This window comes from Phyllobates terribilis, unplaced genomic scaffold (genome assembly GCF_046119375.1).
Source record: "Phyllobates terribilis strain yellow unplaced genomic scaffold, ASM4611937v1 Scaffold_1__5_contigs__length_1240528914, whole genome shotgun sequence".
NCBI lineage: Eukaryota > Metazoa > Chordata > Amphibia > Anura > Dendrobatidae > Phyllobates > Phyllobates terribilis.
The window spans coordinates 598242369-598261116 of NW_027362761.1; the positions used below are offsets into that span (position 1 = coordinate 598242369).

The 18748-nt window shown below is 43.7% G+C and overlaps 1 protein-coding gene across 1 annotated transcript in view; it reads left to right on the forward strand.

Annotated features, from left to right (window-relative positions):
- The window catches only part of LOC141274380 (uncharacterized), a 60517-nt gene extending 44364 nt beyond the window's left edge, over nucleotides 1-16153 (forward strand). The window contains exon 10 of the mRNA XM_073686301.1: nucleotides 15345-16153. Within this exon, the coding sequence (XP_073542402.1) occupies nucleotides 15345-16153 (809 nt within the window). The remainder of the gene's footprint in view (nucleotides 1-15344) is intronic.
- The last annotated feature ends 2595 nt before the right edge of the window (nucleotides 16154-18748 follow it).

The window sequence follows — 18748 nt, forward strand, 5'->3', positions numbered from 1 at the left end:
TGCTCGGTCCCCAGCCGCCCGGCGGCCGGGTGTCCATGCTCGGCCCCCAGCCGCCCGGCGGCCGGGTGTCCACACACGGTCCCCAGCCGCCTGGGGGCAGCCGGGTGTCCATAAACGGTCCCCAGCCGCCCCTATTTCTCCTTGGAACATCCCCCCACACACTTTTCTTAGCCCGGCCTGCTTTAGGCAGCATTGGACGAGCCCACCAGAGAACCAGACTCCTCCGGTGGGCCCTGACTTCTCCATCGGTGGAGTTGAGAGTGCCAAGGTGAGGAGCATGATGATGATGACAGAAGTTAGCATCTGCTATGTTTTCTTTTAATGCAAGTGTAAGTGTGCAGCTTGCCACCCACCCACCCCCAGACTGCAATTCCATACTGCTAGCTTGCACTTGAAATGGGGCCTTTTAGTTTGGAGGAGGCCGAAGCTGGCCACTACCTCATGGCTGCTTCGGCTGCGAGGTATCCATACTCAGTCCCCAGCCGCCCATATTTGTCCTGGTGTGCCTTATACATAAGATTAAGCGCGTATACCAAAACATTACCTGTGCCCTCCCCAGTGCATTTAGTGGGAAGGAGAGCCTATTCCGCTGTAGTGTGTGCATGCCAAACCCCTGTTCATGGTACATACGAAGATGCCTCCCACCTTGCACCTGTCATTGCAGACTTGCAACTATATATCAACTACTTGGATATGGTAAATAAAGAAAGCTCTTCAAACAAATCCACAAATTACCACCTCCACACTATATAGAAGTGCAGAAAAGAAGAGAACCATAAATATAAAAACATAATTTTTATTAATGCAATTAAAATATCACAATCTGACTACATAATAACAATACTTAATTAAAAATGTCACAACGGAGTACCCAGTAGAAAAAGAGGGGGATAGCAATCTGCCCTCAGATTTAATAATATATTAGGCTCCAATCATCCAAATTGATATAAATGGCATATAGAAGCAAAAAGCTGCAATGAAATATAGCTAATCGACCCATGGGAATGCCTAACAAATGTAATCTAAAGGGGAAATATAGTTACAGAGGGGATACTACCCCTTCAAATTATCATCCCCAATACAAAAGACCCTTAAATTGGCTAAATAGGTGATGCAAAAATATATCTGCAGCTCTAATATAATACTATACTCATTTGTAGTGGCACAAAAAGACCCTTACATAGAAAAATATAAGCCATGTTAAATACCTGGTCCAAGGTGAGGTGAAAAAATGAGCCTTACAGGAAAATAACAGCCACTGAGCAGGACCCTATCCCCCTTCACCCCGACGCGCGTTTCGCCCGCTTGCTTCTTCCGGGGGTGTGTCCAGGGTGAGGGGGGAATGTCTTCAAATACACTAAATGGGCCAATAGAATCGCTTCCAATTCAGAACAGGGGAGCCAATCGCCGGACATCTACTGCGCATGACGCGACTGCTCCTCCTCCAAGATAAACCATGGCTTCCTGTGGAAGCGCTCCCTGACACGCATGCTGGAACGATACGAGCGCCCACGGAAGCCGAGGAGAATGGAGAAAGGTACGCATGCGCATTGCCCGGCGATATGGAAACAGAGACTGTGGAAGTACATAGAATATATATGATTAATGAATAATGAAAAAATATATATATATAAATATGGATGATGGAGACCACATAAAAAAGAAAAAGGAAATAATACACATGAAAAACAATAAAATACATAACAGGCAAATATATTAATAATATACACCAAAACATATTACATAAATACATAATAATATACAAAAAATAATAATAATACTGATAATAAAAAACATTTTTTGAATCTAAAAAATAAATATAGTGAATCATGATAATATCATACAACGATTATAAATATAACAATTTATTAAACAATAAATATATAATGATGAAAATAGAAATGTGAATTATACCTTTGTATACAGCAATAATAAATGGCATTTAAATAAAAAGTGAATAGAAAGTGCCAAAAGTGCATATATTAATACGTGCCAATATAGTTAAATAAATACAAAATATAATATACATCTAGCAATAAGTATAAAGTGTGATAATATATAATATTAATTAATGAAAAAAAAAAACAAAAAAACATTAATCAATGTTAAAAATGAATAGTAATATTAATAGAGTGCAATAGTGAAAAAATATATTAACCGATATATTAATTATAATATACAACATCAATCAATAAGTGTAAATTAATTATAAAACAATCAAAATTATTAGAAAAACGGTGCCATTGGTGTATGGTAAAACCGATAATAAATCATAAAATATTTATGCACAAAATGTAATAATTCATAAATACATCCAAAACTTCTGCATTCCTCTGTAATAAACCGGCAACCAAACTCCCGGCACATCCCCAAGCGATAGATACCCAAAAATCTTGCTGGACTAAAATAAAAAAAGACACAAATAAATAAACTTCATAAAATATAAAGTGTGAACACCTTCTAAATGAAGTTAAAAACTAACCATAAACCCCCTCTACCCCTAAAAAGATACTACCTCAATAGTTAGAACTAGAAAAACACCTATATATATAAGGGAACGGCCTATAAAAATGCAGCAAAACCCATATTTTCATTCAATCCCCTAGGATTAATGGTGTTCAATCTATAAATCCACTTACATTCCAATTGGGCAAGAGCCCTACCAACGTCACCTCCCCGGGAACCGAGATCCACTTGATCGATAGCTTTGACCGTCAGACCTCTGGAGTTACATTTGTGGAATTGTTTAAAATGCCTTGGCAATGTTTTTAATTGGGAAGAATCTTCTATCTGCTGAGCCTTTTCTATATCCCTCACATGTTCTCTTATTCTGATTTTAAGCTCTCTTGTGGTCATGCCGATGTAAATTTTGTTGCAAGGGCAGGTAGCATGATAGATAACCGCTTTAGATGAACAAGTAAGATGTTTTCTGATCTCCCATTTACGCGAATTATCCCAATTAAAAAAGATGGAAGTTTTAATTAAATTCAAGCAGCCTTTACAAAGGCCGCAAGGAAAAAAGCCTGATGGGTTCTGAACTTTAGAGGAATTCTTACCCGGATCATAGTGGCTATGGACTAAGGCATCTTTTAGATTGGCTGCTCGTCTAGCAACATAAGAGGGTGAGGCAGGCAAAACTCGTTGTAAGATTGGGTCTGCCATGAGAATCTTCCAATTTCTAGAAATAATGGATTTAAGATCTTGCCACTGATTATTGTAGGTAGAAATAAACCGTACCTGGTTACCATCTTCTTTTTTAGTTAAATTGGAAGGGCCATACAGCAGCTTATCTCTGGAAATGTTTTTGGCTCTGAGGTAACCTCGTTTAATCACTTTCCTGCTGTATCCACGATCTTGAAAGCGTCTTGCCAAGTCCCTGGCTTGCCCCTCAAAGGTTTCGTTATCTGAGCATATCCTTTTAATCCGAAGGAACTGTCCAATGGGTATGCCTCGAATAGTATTTCTAGGGTGTGAAGAATCCGCCATAAGAAAAGAATTCGTCGCTGTGGGTTTTCTATACACATCCGTATGTAGACGTCCATTTGGTAACGCTTTTATTCTTACATCAAGGAAACTCAATGTTCTGCCAAAATTGAATGTAAGTTTGATGTTTAATTCATTATCATTAAGTTTACCCATCAATTTCTTAAGATCATCAACAGTCCCATCCCAGAAGAAAAGGATGTCATCGATATATCTCATCCAATTATGTACATTATTCATAGTCTCAATGACATCCTCCTGAAAGATTCTACGCTCCCACGCTCCTAAAAAGAGGTTGGCGTAAGCGGGGGCACATGATGCCCCCATCGCCGTTCCTTGTTGTTGAAGATAAATATTTTTATTAAAAATAAAAACATTATGTTCAAGTAAGAATTCCAACAAAATGAGAATTAGGTTAGATAAAGAATCATCCAGATTACTAGATTCCAAAAACCATGCTACTGCGGCCAGACCATCCTTATGCCTGATCGAGGTATAAAGAGACTCTACATCAGCCGTTACCATGATCATGCCATCATCCAAATATACTTGATCAATTCTTTGTAAGGCTGATGTGGTGTCCCTAATGAAAGAGGGGAGCGTCAAGACCAATGGTTGCAAAAAATAATCCACCAAAACTGAAATGGTCTCATAGGCCCCCATTACCTGCTACAATTGGACGTCCTGGTGGATCTGTGGGATTTTTGTGCAGTTTTGGAATCAGATAAAATGTAGATAATCTCGGATGAAAATCTCGCATGTTATCCAGCAGTTTCTTGGTGATAATGCCATCCTCAAAGGCCTTTTCCAGAATGGCAATTAATTTACTCTGGAAAGAGGTCAGAGGATTGAAAGTGAGTTTACGATAGCATCTACTATCTCCTAATAATTTCAAAGCCTGCCTTTCATACATCTCCCTTGGCCATAGAACTAAATTACCACCCTTATCTGCTTGTTTGAAAACCACATCATCCCAGGATTTCAATTGTTGCAAGGCCAAATATTCTTTCTTAGATTAAAATTTCTATCACGATTCTCTGCCAAGGATTCAATTTCAGAGGTGATAACTTTAGTGAATACCTCAATAGCCGGACAAAGAGTCAAAGCAGGAAATTTTTTAGATTTACAAAAAAGATGACTGGGCACAACACCAACCTCTTTGGGTGAATTTTCCTCTTCCAGGGATTCAAGAATTTTAATGGCCTCAATTTCTTCATCTGTTTGACCGGTCTCAGGACCATTCGACTTATAATGTAACCTCTTTAATAAGAGTTTTCTAGCAAATAATTGGGTGTCTTTTATTGCCGTGAAAGCATCTAAATCGGAGGAAGGAGAAAAAGTTAAACCATGTTCAAGAACCGAAATCTGAGCCTCAGTAAGGATATGTTGAGATAAATTAACCACCTGAAAACGGTCTTTACTCTTTTTTCCTTTTTGAGTTTTGTTGAACATATCAGGATATTTCCTCTTCCCATTTCCACTACGTAAATGAAAATCTCTGGAGTAATCAACATCACTGGTAGATGAATTACTATCTTGTCCAGATAGAATAGAGGTTTCAGAAGGATCTCGAGATCTGGGACGTAATGGCATAATTTTCTTGAATTGCCAACGATAAATTTTATTAGATTCATAGTCATTTAAATCACGAAGATATTTATTTTGTTTGACTTGACTAATATTCTCCTCCCATTTGTCAATATTCTTTTCCAACTCCGTCAGCCAACTAGAAAAATTATCTCCTGACATCATGGACTGCAGAGTCTTCTTGAGATTATCAAGTTCACCATCAATAAAATTCAGAGTAGACGTGTTTTTTTCAATTATAATTTTAATGAACTCCATGGAGCAGACTGAGGCTGCAGTAGTCCATCTTTTTTGTAGGTTTTCATCATCCAGCTCAAATGTAGGATAGAGCTGGATTCTGAGACCTTTAGGGATGATTTGTTTGCTCATATAATGTTCCAACGAGGTACGGTTCCACCAAATTTTAATTTTCCGGTGAACTGCATTCTTATAACGACGCATAACGTCTACACTATCACTGGTAGTATCTATCAAAACTGCTGAGGCACTCTGTTTAAAAATATCGTCCGCTTTAGATCGCCAGGACTTCTCCTTAGCTTTAATATCCATTATTGAAATCCCAAATTAATCTGTTATAAAAACAGAAAACGAAACTTAATATCAACTGCTTGGATATGGTAAATAAAGAAAGCTCTTCAAACAAATCCACAAATTACCACCTCCACACTATATAGAAGTGCAGAAAAGAAGAGAACCATAAATATAAAAACATAATTTTTATTAATGCAATTAAAATATCACAATCTGACTACATAATAACAATACTTAATTAAAAATGTCACAACAGAGTACCCAGTAGAAAAAGAGGGGGATAGCAATCTGCCCTCAGTTTTAATAATATATTAGGCTCCAATCATCCAAATTGATATAAATGGCATATAGAAGCAAAAAGCTGCAATGAAATATAGCTAATCGACCCATGGGAATGCCTAACAAAGGTAATCTAAAGGGGAAATATAGTTACAGAGGGGATACTACCCCTTCAAATTATCATCCCCAATACAAAAGACCCTTAAATTGGCTAAATAGGTGATGCAAAAATATATCTGCAGCTCTAATATAATACTATACTCATTTGTAGTGGCACAAAAAGACCCTTACATAGAAAAATATAAGCCATGTTAAATACCTGGTCCAAGGTGAGGTGAAAAAATGAGCCTTACAGGAAAATAACAGCCACTGAGCAGGAACCTATCCCCCTTCACCCCGACGCGCGTTTCGCCCGCTTGCTTCTTCCAGGGGCGTGTCCAGGGTGAGGGGGGAATGTCTTCAAATACACTAAATGGGCCAATAGAATCGCTTCCAATTCAGAACAGGGGAGCCAATCGCCGGACATCTACTGCGCATGACGCGACTGCTCCTCCTCCAAGATAAACCATGGCTTCCTGTGGAAGCGCTCCCTGACACGCATGCTGGAACGCAAGCCCGTCAGATACGAGCGCCCACGGAAGCCGAGGAGAATGGAGAAAGGTACGCATGCGCATTGCCCGGCGATATGGAAACAGAGACTGTGGAAGTGCATAGAATATATATGATTAATGAATAATGAAAAAATATATATATATATAAATATGGATGATGGAGACCACATAAAAAAGAAAAAGGAAATAATACACATGAAAAACAATAAAATACATAACAGGCAAATATATTAATAATATACACCAAAACATATTACATAAATACATAATAATATACAAAAAATAATAATACTGATAATAAAAAACATTTTTTGAATCTAATAAAATAAATATAGTGAATCATGATAATATCATACAACGATTATAAATATAACAATTTATTAAACAATAAATATATAATGATGAAAATAGAAATGTGAATTATACCTTTGTATACAGCAATAATAAATGGCATTTAAATAAAAAGTGAATAGAAAGTGCCAAAAGTGCATATATTAATACGTGCCAATATAGTTAAATAAATACAAAATATAATATACATCTAGCAATAAGTATAAAGTGTGATAATATATAATATTAATTAATGAAAAAAAAAAAAAAAACATTAATCAATGTTAAAAATGAATAGTAATATTAATAGAGTGCAATAGTGAAAAAATATATTAACCGATATATTAATTATAATATACAACATCAATCAATAAGTGTAAATTAATTATAAAACAATCAAAATTATTAGAAAAACGGTGCCATTGGTGTATGGTAAAACCGATAATAAATCATAAAATATTTATGCACAAAATGTAATAATTCATAAATACATCCAAAACTTCTGCATTCCTCTGTAATAAACCGGCAACCAAACTCCCGGCACATCCCCAAGCGATAGATACCCAAAAATCTTGCTGGACTAAAATAAAAAAAAAAAAAAGACTTGCAACTATCCCCATTCAAGTCCTTGTCCCAGGGCAGGGTTCAATTGTACCTCTCCCATTCCTTGCAATGCAAGCGCAAGTATGCAGCCTGCCACCCACCCACCCCCAGGCTGCAATACCATACTCCTTGCTTGCTTGCACTTTAAATTGGGCCTTTTAGGCATGTGGAGGCGGAATCTGGCCACCACGCCATGGCTGTGTCTGCGGCCTGGTATCCATACTCAGTCCCCAGCCGCCTGGTGGCTGGGTGTCCTCGCTTGCTCCCCAGCCTCCATGGGGTGGCCGGGTGTCCATACTCGGTCCCCAGCCACCCCTATTTGTCCCGGTAACCTTTCCCACACTTTTCTTAGCCTGGCCTGCTTTAGGGCAGCATTGGCCGAGCCCACCGGACTATCAGACTCCTCCGGTGGGCCCTGGCTTCTCCATCAGGGGAGTTGAGAGTGCCAAGGTGAGGAGCATGATGAGGATGATAGAAGTTAGCATCTGCTTTGTTTTGTTGTAATGCAAGCGCATGTATGTAGTAGCGGCTAGGCCTGAGGTGGTCAGCGTTTTGGGGCATATCCTACCTCCTCCGAGGATTGCTGGATGTTTTCCTGCTACTATCCAAGTTCTATGACTCCCGTTAAAACAAAGCTTCAGGTGATAAATGATGGATGAGGTAGTGGCAAAGGAGAAAGAGCAGGAGGAACAGGGACCATTCACATCAATATCAGGCCAGTCAAATGCCTACCAAAAATTTCGAGCCACTCCAATGCCCCTTGGAAATGACATGGAGGTCAGAGGGCGTTAACTAAACCTTTTTTTCCATTTATAGCAACTGGGTCTCCCGTGCACTGTTGGCCTAAGCAGTGAATGGAAGGCTTTCCAAAAATTATGAGGAACTGCAATGCCCCTTACAAGAGCCATGTGTGGCACCCCAGGGGTCTGGTCACCACAGTAATAGAGATATTACGTCGGAGAGCAAGTGGGAGGTTTCCTGGTCAGGATCCCTTAAACATGCAACATCCTCCTGCCCCAATCCTGGGAGGGGAGAATTCTGCCCTTATAAACTGGATCTGGGGCGGGGTTGAGTGAGTCAGAGAACAGTCAGAGTCAGAGTAAGAGCAAGGGAAAGTAACAGCAAGGAGCTCTGTAGGAGCTAAAGACCAGGGGCTGGAAGCTGAGCAGAGCTCGCCCTGGCAGAAGACAATAGGAACCGGACACAGGAGTCCGAAGCTGCGATGACTTATATATCCAGCAGCAGAAACCAGCCGGCAGGGGATTTCAGGTCCTCTGGCCATAGAAGCCCAGAGGCTCAGTCACAAGCAAGGGACCAGCACCGCCGTCGTGGAGCGGAGGCTAACAGAAGGCCCCAAGTCACCAGCCATACGGGTGAGCACTACACGGTACACTCAGGGACGTGGGCTACTTCTACCCGCTTACAGCAAGGTAGCCAGGAAGAGTGCAGACAGACGGGGAGGCCTACAACTCCACCTGGCCAGGGGAACTCCTGCTTGCTCACAGACTGACCTGGCCTCTTATGCTAGCCAGTACTCCCGGGAGGGTCTACCTTATAATCATCAGTAAAGACCCTGAACTGCACTGCAAAGACTCTGAGTCATTCCTGCTGCGCTCGTGCACCATCACCCCCATCATCCACACTCACTGCCCTGAGGCTATACTCCTCCCGAGGGGAGTTATCCCATTCTATGCTGCGCACACAACACCAGCCTCAGCGGTCTGCCTCGCAGCGGTGGTACTCCCTGACCGCAATCCACGGGTGGCGCAGTCGGACAATTAACCTCAAAACCTAAGAAAGACTGCCACTGGTTTGACCAGCCTGAGCCACGGGACCGGGTCACCGCCACGGAGACTACAGACCCCAGAGACCCGGCACCGGGTATCCCACACACGTGTACACACGGCCCAGGGGGCGCGTCACATGCAGTACAGCATATTACAAACATAAGTCCCATTATTGGGGAGTGGGTGTCCCATAGTATTTGCTTATGCTTTCCCAGCAAAAGCTGCCAAAAATTAGGATGGAGCAACTTGCAATGCCCCTTACAAGAGCCATGCAGTACAGCTTATTACAAACATAAGTCCCATTATTGGGGAGTGGGTGTCCCATAGTATTTGCTTATGCCTTGCAAGCAAAAGCTGCCAAAAATAAGGACGGAGGAACTTGCAATGCTGGCACCCTGGTGGTATAGTGGTGGTGGAGGCTGAGGATAAGGAGAAGAAGATAAAACAGCCGAAACGAGGAAGCGTATACCCATGTGTGGATGTGAAGCGGTGCATGTGAATACACCTCCCGAAATAACACTGTGGATTTGACTTTATGTTACTCTGCTGTCATTTGGTGGTGATGAGAAGTCTGGCCCAATCCAGCCCTTGTTCATTTTGATAAGGGTCAGCTTGTCAGCATTGTCAGTTGACAGGCGAGTGCGCTTATCAGTTATAATTCCCCCAGCGGCACTAAAAACACGCTCCGATAACACGCTAGCGGCAGGCCAGGACCTCCAAGGCGTACAGAGCGAGTTCATTCCAAGTGTCCAGCTTGGATACCCAATAATTAAAAGGCACAGAGGAATCACGGAGGACTCTGGTACGGTCGGCAAGGTACTCCCTCACCATCTTTTGAAACTTTCCACTCCTTGTGAGAGTACCCTGCGCCTCAGAGCCTGTAAGCTGGGCGGGTGTCAGAAAACTGTCCCAGAACGTTGACAGTGTTCCCCTGCCTCTGCTGGATTGGAGTTGCATCTCTCTCGCCTGTACGCCTTGGTTGGGCAACGAACTGTTACCTCTGCCGCTAGCGTGTTTAGATGGGAATTTTTTTAAGCGTTCTGCAGCAAGGGCCTTCTGGTACTGCCCCATTTTTGTAGACCTCTCCACTTCAGGAATAAGAGAGTGAAAGTTCTCCTTGTAGCGGGGGTCTACAAGTGTCACCAACCAGTAATGACTGTCACCCAACATTTTGACAACGCGAGGGTCACGGTTAAGGCAGCGTAAGATAAAGTCAGCCATCCATGCCAGACTGTTAACGGGCAAGATTTCCGTGTCCTCACCAAGATGACGACTGACCATGCTCTCCTCCTCCTCCTCTTCCTCCTCCCCCATGTCCTCAGGCCACCCACGCTGAACCGACTGTATGACACTTGTACAGGTACTACCGTCTACAACGCATGATAGCAGCTCCTGTTCTTCCTCCTCCTCTCCCTCATTGTCCACCAATGCACGTTGGGATGAGATGAGGCTGGGCTGTGTGTAATCGCCCGCTACGGCTTCTTGATCCATCTCATCATACTCGGGCTGCAATGCCTCCACTTTAATTCTCTGCAGAGAGCGTTGCAAAAGACAGACAAGTGGGATGCTGACACTAATGATGGCGTCATCGCCACTCACCATCTTGGTGGCCTACTCAAAGTTTGTCAGGATGGTACATATGTCAGACATCCAGGTCCACTCCTGAGGTCTTATGTGTGGAGTCTGACCTGAATATCGACGGCCTTGTTGCAGCTGGTACTCCACAACTGCTCTCTTCTGCTCACAAATCCTTTGCAACATGTGGAGGGTAGAGTTCCAACGTGTGGGGACATCACACACCAGTCGGTGTGCCGGAAGCTGCAAACGCTGCTGCAACACAGCAAGGGCGGCGGAAGCTGTAGCCGACTTGCGAAAATGAGCTGACAGGCGGCGTACTTTCACGAGCAGATCTGGCAACTCGGGGTACGATTTAAGAAACCGCTGAACCACGAGGTTAAGCACATGAGCCAGGCATGGTACGTGTGTGATCTCACCTCGCCTCAGAGCCGCCACCAGGTTACGGCCATTGTCACACACGACCATGCCGGGATGTAGGTTCAGCGGTCTCAGCCACAGATCTGCCTGCTCTTTCACAGCTGTCCACAACTCACAAGCAGTGTGAGGTTTATCACCTAAGCTTATGAGTTTCAGCACAGCCTGTTGCCGCTTGGCGGAGGCAGTACTGCAATGCTTCCAGCTTGTAACTGATGTGGTGATATCTGAGATGGAGGCTGAACATGAGGAGGAGGAGGATGCGCAGGAGCTGTACACTGTGGGGGCAACTCTCACTGACATAGGGCCCGCAATCCTCGGTGTGGGGAGGATGTGTTCTGTCCCAAGGTCTGACTGGGTCCCGGCTTCCACTATGTTTAGCCAGTGTGCCGTCAGAGAGATGTACCATCCCTGGCCACAAGCACTTGTCCATGTGTCCGTTGTCAGGTGGACTCTCCCAGTAACTGCGTTGTTGAGGGCACGGCAGATGCTTTGGGACACGTGTAGTGCGGGGATGGCACACCGGGCAAAATAGTGTCGGCTGGGGACCGAGTACCGAGGGACGGCCACCGCGATAAGATTGCGGAAGGATTCCGTCTCCACCAGCCTAAAAGGCAGCATTTCCAATGCATGCAGTCGTGAAATGTGCGAATTTAGGACTGTTGCCTGTGGGGCGTTAGCTACGATTTTCCGCTTTCGTTCAAAGGTCTGGGATATGGACAATTGAACGCTGCAGTGGGACGTGGACGTGGACGTTGATGCTGTTTCTTGAGAAACTGCCATAACAAGTGAAGACTGAGAGGAGGGGGCATCTTTACATGCAGTATGGACAGGGGATTGCCTTGCACACACAACAGGGGGTTCTATTGCACGCACAACAGTGGAAGAAGCAGTGGTGACACTCGCTGACACTGGTCGTGGACCCTGGGTTTCGCCCCACAAAGTCGGGTAATTTGCTGCCATGTGCCTGATCATGCTGGTGGTGGTCAAGCTGGTAGTTTTGTCACCCCTGCTGATGCTGGCATGGCAGGTGGAACATATGGCCTTTTTGGGGTTATCAGCAGAGTCTTTAAAAAAAATCCAGACTCTGGAAGACCTACCGCTTGTACTGGCAACGTCCCTCGTGTTGGTGTTATGGGGAACGGTTGCCTGCCTTCTGTCTGCGGCCACCACACTGCTTCTTCCTGCCTGTTGGGGTACTCTGCCTCCCTCCCCCTGTGTGCTGCTGGCCTCACTCTGCATGTCCTCCTTCCACGTTGGGTCAGTTACTAGATCATCCACCACCTCCTCCTCTTCCACTTGCGCACCACGATCCACCTCCTCCTCACTTCCTGGCAATTGTGTCTCGTCATCGTCCACCTCTTGTGACAGATTGCCAACGTCGACTTCCTGTGGCCGTGGCTGTTCAAATATTTGAGCATCGCAACATGGGATCTCCTCTTCCACCACTTCAAGCGTATCAGGCGAGGGGCCCAAATATGGAAATGGACCAGTGAACAGCTCTTCAGAGTGTCCAAGTGTGGGATCACTTGCTGTCTGACGACACTCGGCATGGTGGGAGGAAGGAGTATCAGGGTGAGGAGGAGTATGCGGTCGAGACTCACGGCTACTAAGAGTTGACCGTGTGGAAGACAGACCGGAGGTGGTGGTGCCCAGGTAACTGGAAGTATTATCTGCTATCCAATTAATAACCTGTTCACACTGATCAGTTCTCAATACTGGTGTTGTTCTGTGCTTCCCTAGTAATTCGGTCAAGAAGTGGGAGTGAGAAGATGTGGCTGTTGGTTGTGGCACATTTTCACCTTGGCCACGGCCCCGTCCTCTGCACGAACCATCACCAGAACGTCCACTTCCACGTCCCTTGCCACGCGCCTTGCCCATTGTAAATGAAGTAAAATAGCTTACACTTGCACTATCAATGGAAAAAGGGTAATAAAGAGTAGATTAGAACCGTGGAAGAGGAAAACCACAGTTATTGTTTACTGGGGTATACCACACTTTTTTAAATAGAGATATTTGCGGCTGAACAGTGAGCGACACACTCAAACTGCTTTTTTTTTTTAGATACCAAAGGCCCAAAACTGGATAGTACAGCGATTTGACCCGTGGAACTGCAAAACCACACTGGGATATCGGGCCTACACAAGACTATTTTCAACAGATATATTTTTGTGTCACAACAGTCAGGAGACACTACTGTTTTTCTTTACGGAAAAAACTACCAAAAGCTGAATAATAGAGATTTTTTACCGTGGGATGGCAAAACCACAGTTATTGTTTACTGGGGTATACCACACTTTTTTAAATAGAGATATTTGCGGCTAAACAGTGAGCGACACACTCAAACTGCTTTTTTTTTTAGATACCAAAGGCCCAAAACTGGATAGTACAGCGATTTGACCCGTGGAACTGCGAAACCACACTGGGATGTCGGGCCTACACAAGACTATTTTCAACAGATATATTTTTGTGTCACAACAGTCAGGAGATACTACTGTTTTTCTTTACGGAAAAAACTACCAAAAGCTGAATAATAGAGATTTTTTACCGTGGGATGGCAAAACCACAGTTATTGTTTACTGGGGTATACCACACTTTTTTAAATAGAGATATTTGCGGCTGAACAGTGAACGACACACTCAAACTGCTTTTTTTTTTAGATACCAAAGGCCCAAAACTGGATAGTACAGCGATTTGACCCGTGGAACTGCGAAACCACACTGGGATGTCGGGCCTACACAAGACTATTTTCAACAGATATATTTTTGTGTCACAACAGTCAGGAGACACTACTGTTTTTCTTTACGGAAAAAACTACCCAAAGCTGAATAATAGAGATTTTTTTACCGTGGGATGGCAAAACCACAGTTGTTGTTTACTGGGGTATACCACACTTTTTTAAATAGAGATATTTGCGGCTGAACAGTGAGCGACACACTCAAACTGTTTTGTTTTTTTTTAGATACAAATGGCCCAAAATGGATAATACAGAGGTTTGAACTGTGGAAGTGCAAAACAACACTTCTGTTTCTCTAGCCTACACCAGACTATTTTCAACAGTTATATTTGTGTCTGAAAAATCAGAGACACGCTTTTTTTTTGGGGGGGGGGGGGGGACACACCAAAAGGTTAATAAGACGGGTATTTGTACAGTGTGAAGGAGGAAAAAAAAAGGAGGATTTAGATGAAAAAAAAAAGGATTTTTCCTGGCCCCCGACACCTGGTGCTAAGTCCAGCAATTTCAGCAACAGGAGCACACAGGACTGTAATGCAGCGTTTACTGGTATAACCACTGTGTCTCCTATACAGCCTGCCTGCCTGGTATCTGGGATTGATATTAGTCCTGAAAAGGACTCTTTGTTTGTTCTGGCAGCCTTTACAGACCCTACACTAACTATTTCGCAGTTTATATCTCTCCCTAAATCAGCAGCGCTGTCCCTACACTGTCTAATCCGGAGCGACTGTGTCCAAGATGGCGGCGCCCCGTTTGAAATACTCGAGGTGACGCTGTGCGGCCAGCCAATCACTGTAATGCCCACAACCAACATGGCTGCAGCATTACAGTGACTGGCTGGCAATCCCTGCATGTTCATTGGCTCTGTAAAGAGCGCCAAACATGCAGGGCGGAGACCCGAGCTCCCGCCCGAGAAACCCGGAAATGCTCGGTGCTCGCCGAACATCCTGAGTAGCGTGATGCTCGGGCGAGTACCGAGCAGTGTCGAGCATGTTCGCTCAACACTACTCATCACCCTTCCTGCACCTCCTGGGCTTCACAGTACTTCACTTTCCTATAATCCTCCTGATCATGAGGAACCCTCTCCTGAGCAATCTCACATTGTTACCACAATTCCAGGTGACACAGTGGATATAAGATTTCAGTGTGACAAGCAATTTACCAAAAGCTCTGATTGTTTAATACAAAGAAAACACTAAGCAGAGAAGCCATACTCCTGTCCAGAATGTGGGAAATGCTTTACAAATAAATCAAAATATCTTATACATGTGAGAATTCACACAGGAGAAAAGCCATTTTCATGTTCAGAATGTGGGAAATGCTTTACAGCTAAATCAAAATTTATTAAACATCAGAGAATTCACACAGGAGAGAATTCATGTTCAGAATGTGGGAAATGCTTCACAGGTAAAGGGAATCTTAATCGACATCAGAGAATTCACACAGGACTGATGCCGTATTCATGTTCAGAATGTGGGAAGTCTTTCACAGTAAAAGGGAGTCTTATTTCACATCAGAGAACTCACACAGGAGAAAAGCCATATTCCTGTTCAGAATGTGGGAAGTCTTTTGCAGGTAAAGGGCATCTTCATTGGCATCAAAGCATTCATACTGGCAAGAAGCCATATTCATGTTCAGAATGTGGGAAATGTTTTAGAGATAAATCAGGTCTTGTTAAACATCATAGAATTCACACAGGAGAAAAGCCATATTCATGTTCAGAATGTGGGAAATGTTTTGCACAAAAATCAACTCTTGTGCAACATGAGAGAAGTCACACAGGAGAGAATTTGTATTCATGTTCAGAATGCGGGAAATCTTTTATATATAAATCACACCTTGCTACACATGAGAGAATTCATATAGGAGAAAAAACATTTTCATGTTCAGAATGTGGGAAATGTTTTGGAAGTAAATCAGAGCTTGTTAAACATCAAAGAATTCACACAGGAGAAAAACCTTTTTCATGTTTACAATGTGGAAGGTTCTTTACACATAAATCTCAACTTCTTACCCATCTGAGAACTCACACAGGAGAAAAGCCGTATTCATGTTCACTATGTGGGAAGTCCTTCACAATTAAAGGGAATCTTATTAGACATCAGAGAAGTCACACAGGAGAAAAGCCGTATTCATGTTTGGAATGTGGGAAATCTTTTATATATAAATCATATCTTGAAAAACATGAGAGAAGTCATACGGGAAAGAAACTGTAATTATGTTCACTGTGTTTTAATACATTTAATAAACATTGTTCAGCATAAATGAGTACACCCCCTTTGATAAGTAAGATTTTATTTAATATCTCACTGAATGAATTTCTAACATTTTGCCAACACTGAATTTCATAGAACATTTTTTTTTTGTAATCAAAAAATGAAAGTAAGGTTAATAATATAACTCTCATTACAAAATCTTCAGTTTTACTCAAATTAGTTGGTGCAAAAATGAGTACACCCACATTAAAAGCTACTACATCTAGTAGTTTGTATGGCCTCCATGATTTTTAAGGACAGCACCAAGTCTTCTAGGCCTGGAATGAACAACTTAGTGACATAATACTACATCTATCTTTTTTCTGTCTTTCGATAATGAGCTCTTGGAGCCTGGATGCTGGATGGAGCGATGACAACTTGTCTCTACAGAATTCCCCATAGGTGTTTGGTTGGGTTCAGATCAGGAGACACTTGGCCACTGAATCACTGTCACCCTGTTCTTCAGAAATGCAACAGTGGCCTTAGATGTGTCTTTTGGATCATTGTCATTTTGGAGAAGTGGAGGTCTATCAAGGGCATGGAGTGATGGCAGCATTTTTTTTTCTTCCACTATAGAGTGTAACGCTGATGCCGACGCCCTCGCATGGTGTCTCCTTCTCCCTCTATGCAAAGACGCAGACTCTCTCACCTCTCCGGCGTTGGCATGGTTCCTGGCGCTCTCCTTGTCCTAAGTTCCTGTGACTGCTTTGCAGCTCCCAGCAGCGTCTAGTACGTGCGTGCGTTTCTGTTCTTAAAGGGGCTGCGCGCGCATTATGCTGAATGCCTCAGCTGGTTGCTGAGAGGCATTTAGCATAAGTAGTACACCTGCAAGATGGCTCCCAACCAATAGCTGGGAGGCATCTTGTATAAAAGACTCTCCCCTTAGTTAGTAAAGTGTACTGCTAGTGAGTTGTGAGGTACCCTGGTCTTGGTGTGGCCAGGGTCCTGAGTCCGTAGGCCCCTGGTCCTGCTGTGGCCAGAGTCTAGTACCCAAATCCCTAGTCCTATAGTGGCCACCGCCTAAAACCTCCTCCCCAGTCCTGGAGCGGCCAGTGCCTAAACCCTTGTCCCCTGGCCCTGGAGTGGCCAGTGCCTGAACCCTCATCCCTTGGTTCCAGAATGGCTAGTGTATGTACCCTTGTCCCCTGGTCCTGGATAGGCCAGTGCCTGTACCTTCGTCCTCTGGTCCTGGAGACGCCAGCGCCTGTACCCTCGTCCCCTGGTCCTGGAGCAGCCAGTGCCAAACTCCTCATTCCCTGGTCCTGGTGCAGCCAGTTTCCTGAACATTGTCCACTGGTGCGGCCAGTTCCCTGAACATTGTCCACTGGTGCTGCCACGGCCCTGAACATTGTCCCATGGTCCTGGTACTTCCAGTATCTGAACGTACCCCTAAGTCTCTATGTCAGTAATCCTGGACTGTATCTACTGAGTCTGAATGGAGCCCTAATCAGTGTCAGCTAAGCTGACCCCTGGGGTCAGCAGCTACTGCCGGACACCACTCTGGAGTTCTACTTGACAGCTACCTGCCGCGCAAGCCTGACCTCACCACTAGAGGCTCCAGTGAACACCAAGGTAGCTGCTTAGTTATGCCCCTCCAAGGTCGGCCCGGTCCATGGCACAGGGGGTCCACAAATCCACTAGCGCCACCAGTGGGCGTAACATATAGCAGAACATCTGTAAATTCATGATGTCATCAATGACCTGTAGCTCCCCGACACCAGCTGCGCTCATGCAGCCCCACATAAGTACATGGCCACCACCAGGTCTCACTGTAGACCCCATGCATTCTCATTGTATTCCTCACCTCTTCAATGTCATACAGTTTTGAGGCCATCAGTTCCAAAACCATTTATCTTGGTCTCATCACTCCAGAGTATAGAGTCCCCGGAATCTTCATATGTTTCCGCATGTGTCCTGGCAGATTGTAGGTCGTCTTTTTTGTCCATGGGCTTAATGAGAGGCTTTCTATGTAGACAACACCCATGTCTGCCATTCCTCTATAGAAAAAATTGCTTTCAGCTCATCTCTCAATGCTTGGTGAGATCCATGGGAAGTGCTCGGAGGAAGAAGGAATGGACGGGACTTAGAAAGTTACTGATAATCCAGCACTTGTTTTCTGGTGTGAATAAAAACAAAAACTTTTATTGAAAAATCCAAATTAAAATCATAGAAACATTAAAAAAGCAGATGGGAGCAAAACATCTCTGCGTTTCTACCTGGTATTTGTGTTCAGTTCTTCTTCATGACATAATAAATCACCAGTAACCGGCTTCTTATACACATCATAGGGTCTAATGCACAGCGGAGACCCCCAGCCCCAAATGGACATGTGCAAGTATGTCTACATTACCCCTATGGATGATCATATGTCCACAACAAAAAGCATCCGTGCAATAGAAGAATGAAGTGTCTGCATCTATAATGTGTATATTATGTATAATTACTATAAAAGAGGAAAAACGCAATTCAGTAAATGGATACAAGGTCTGAACGAAGCTTCATATCACTGGGGAATCTGGGGTCCAATTCCAGAATCCACAAGGCTTCTCTGGGGTG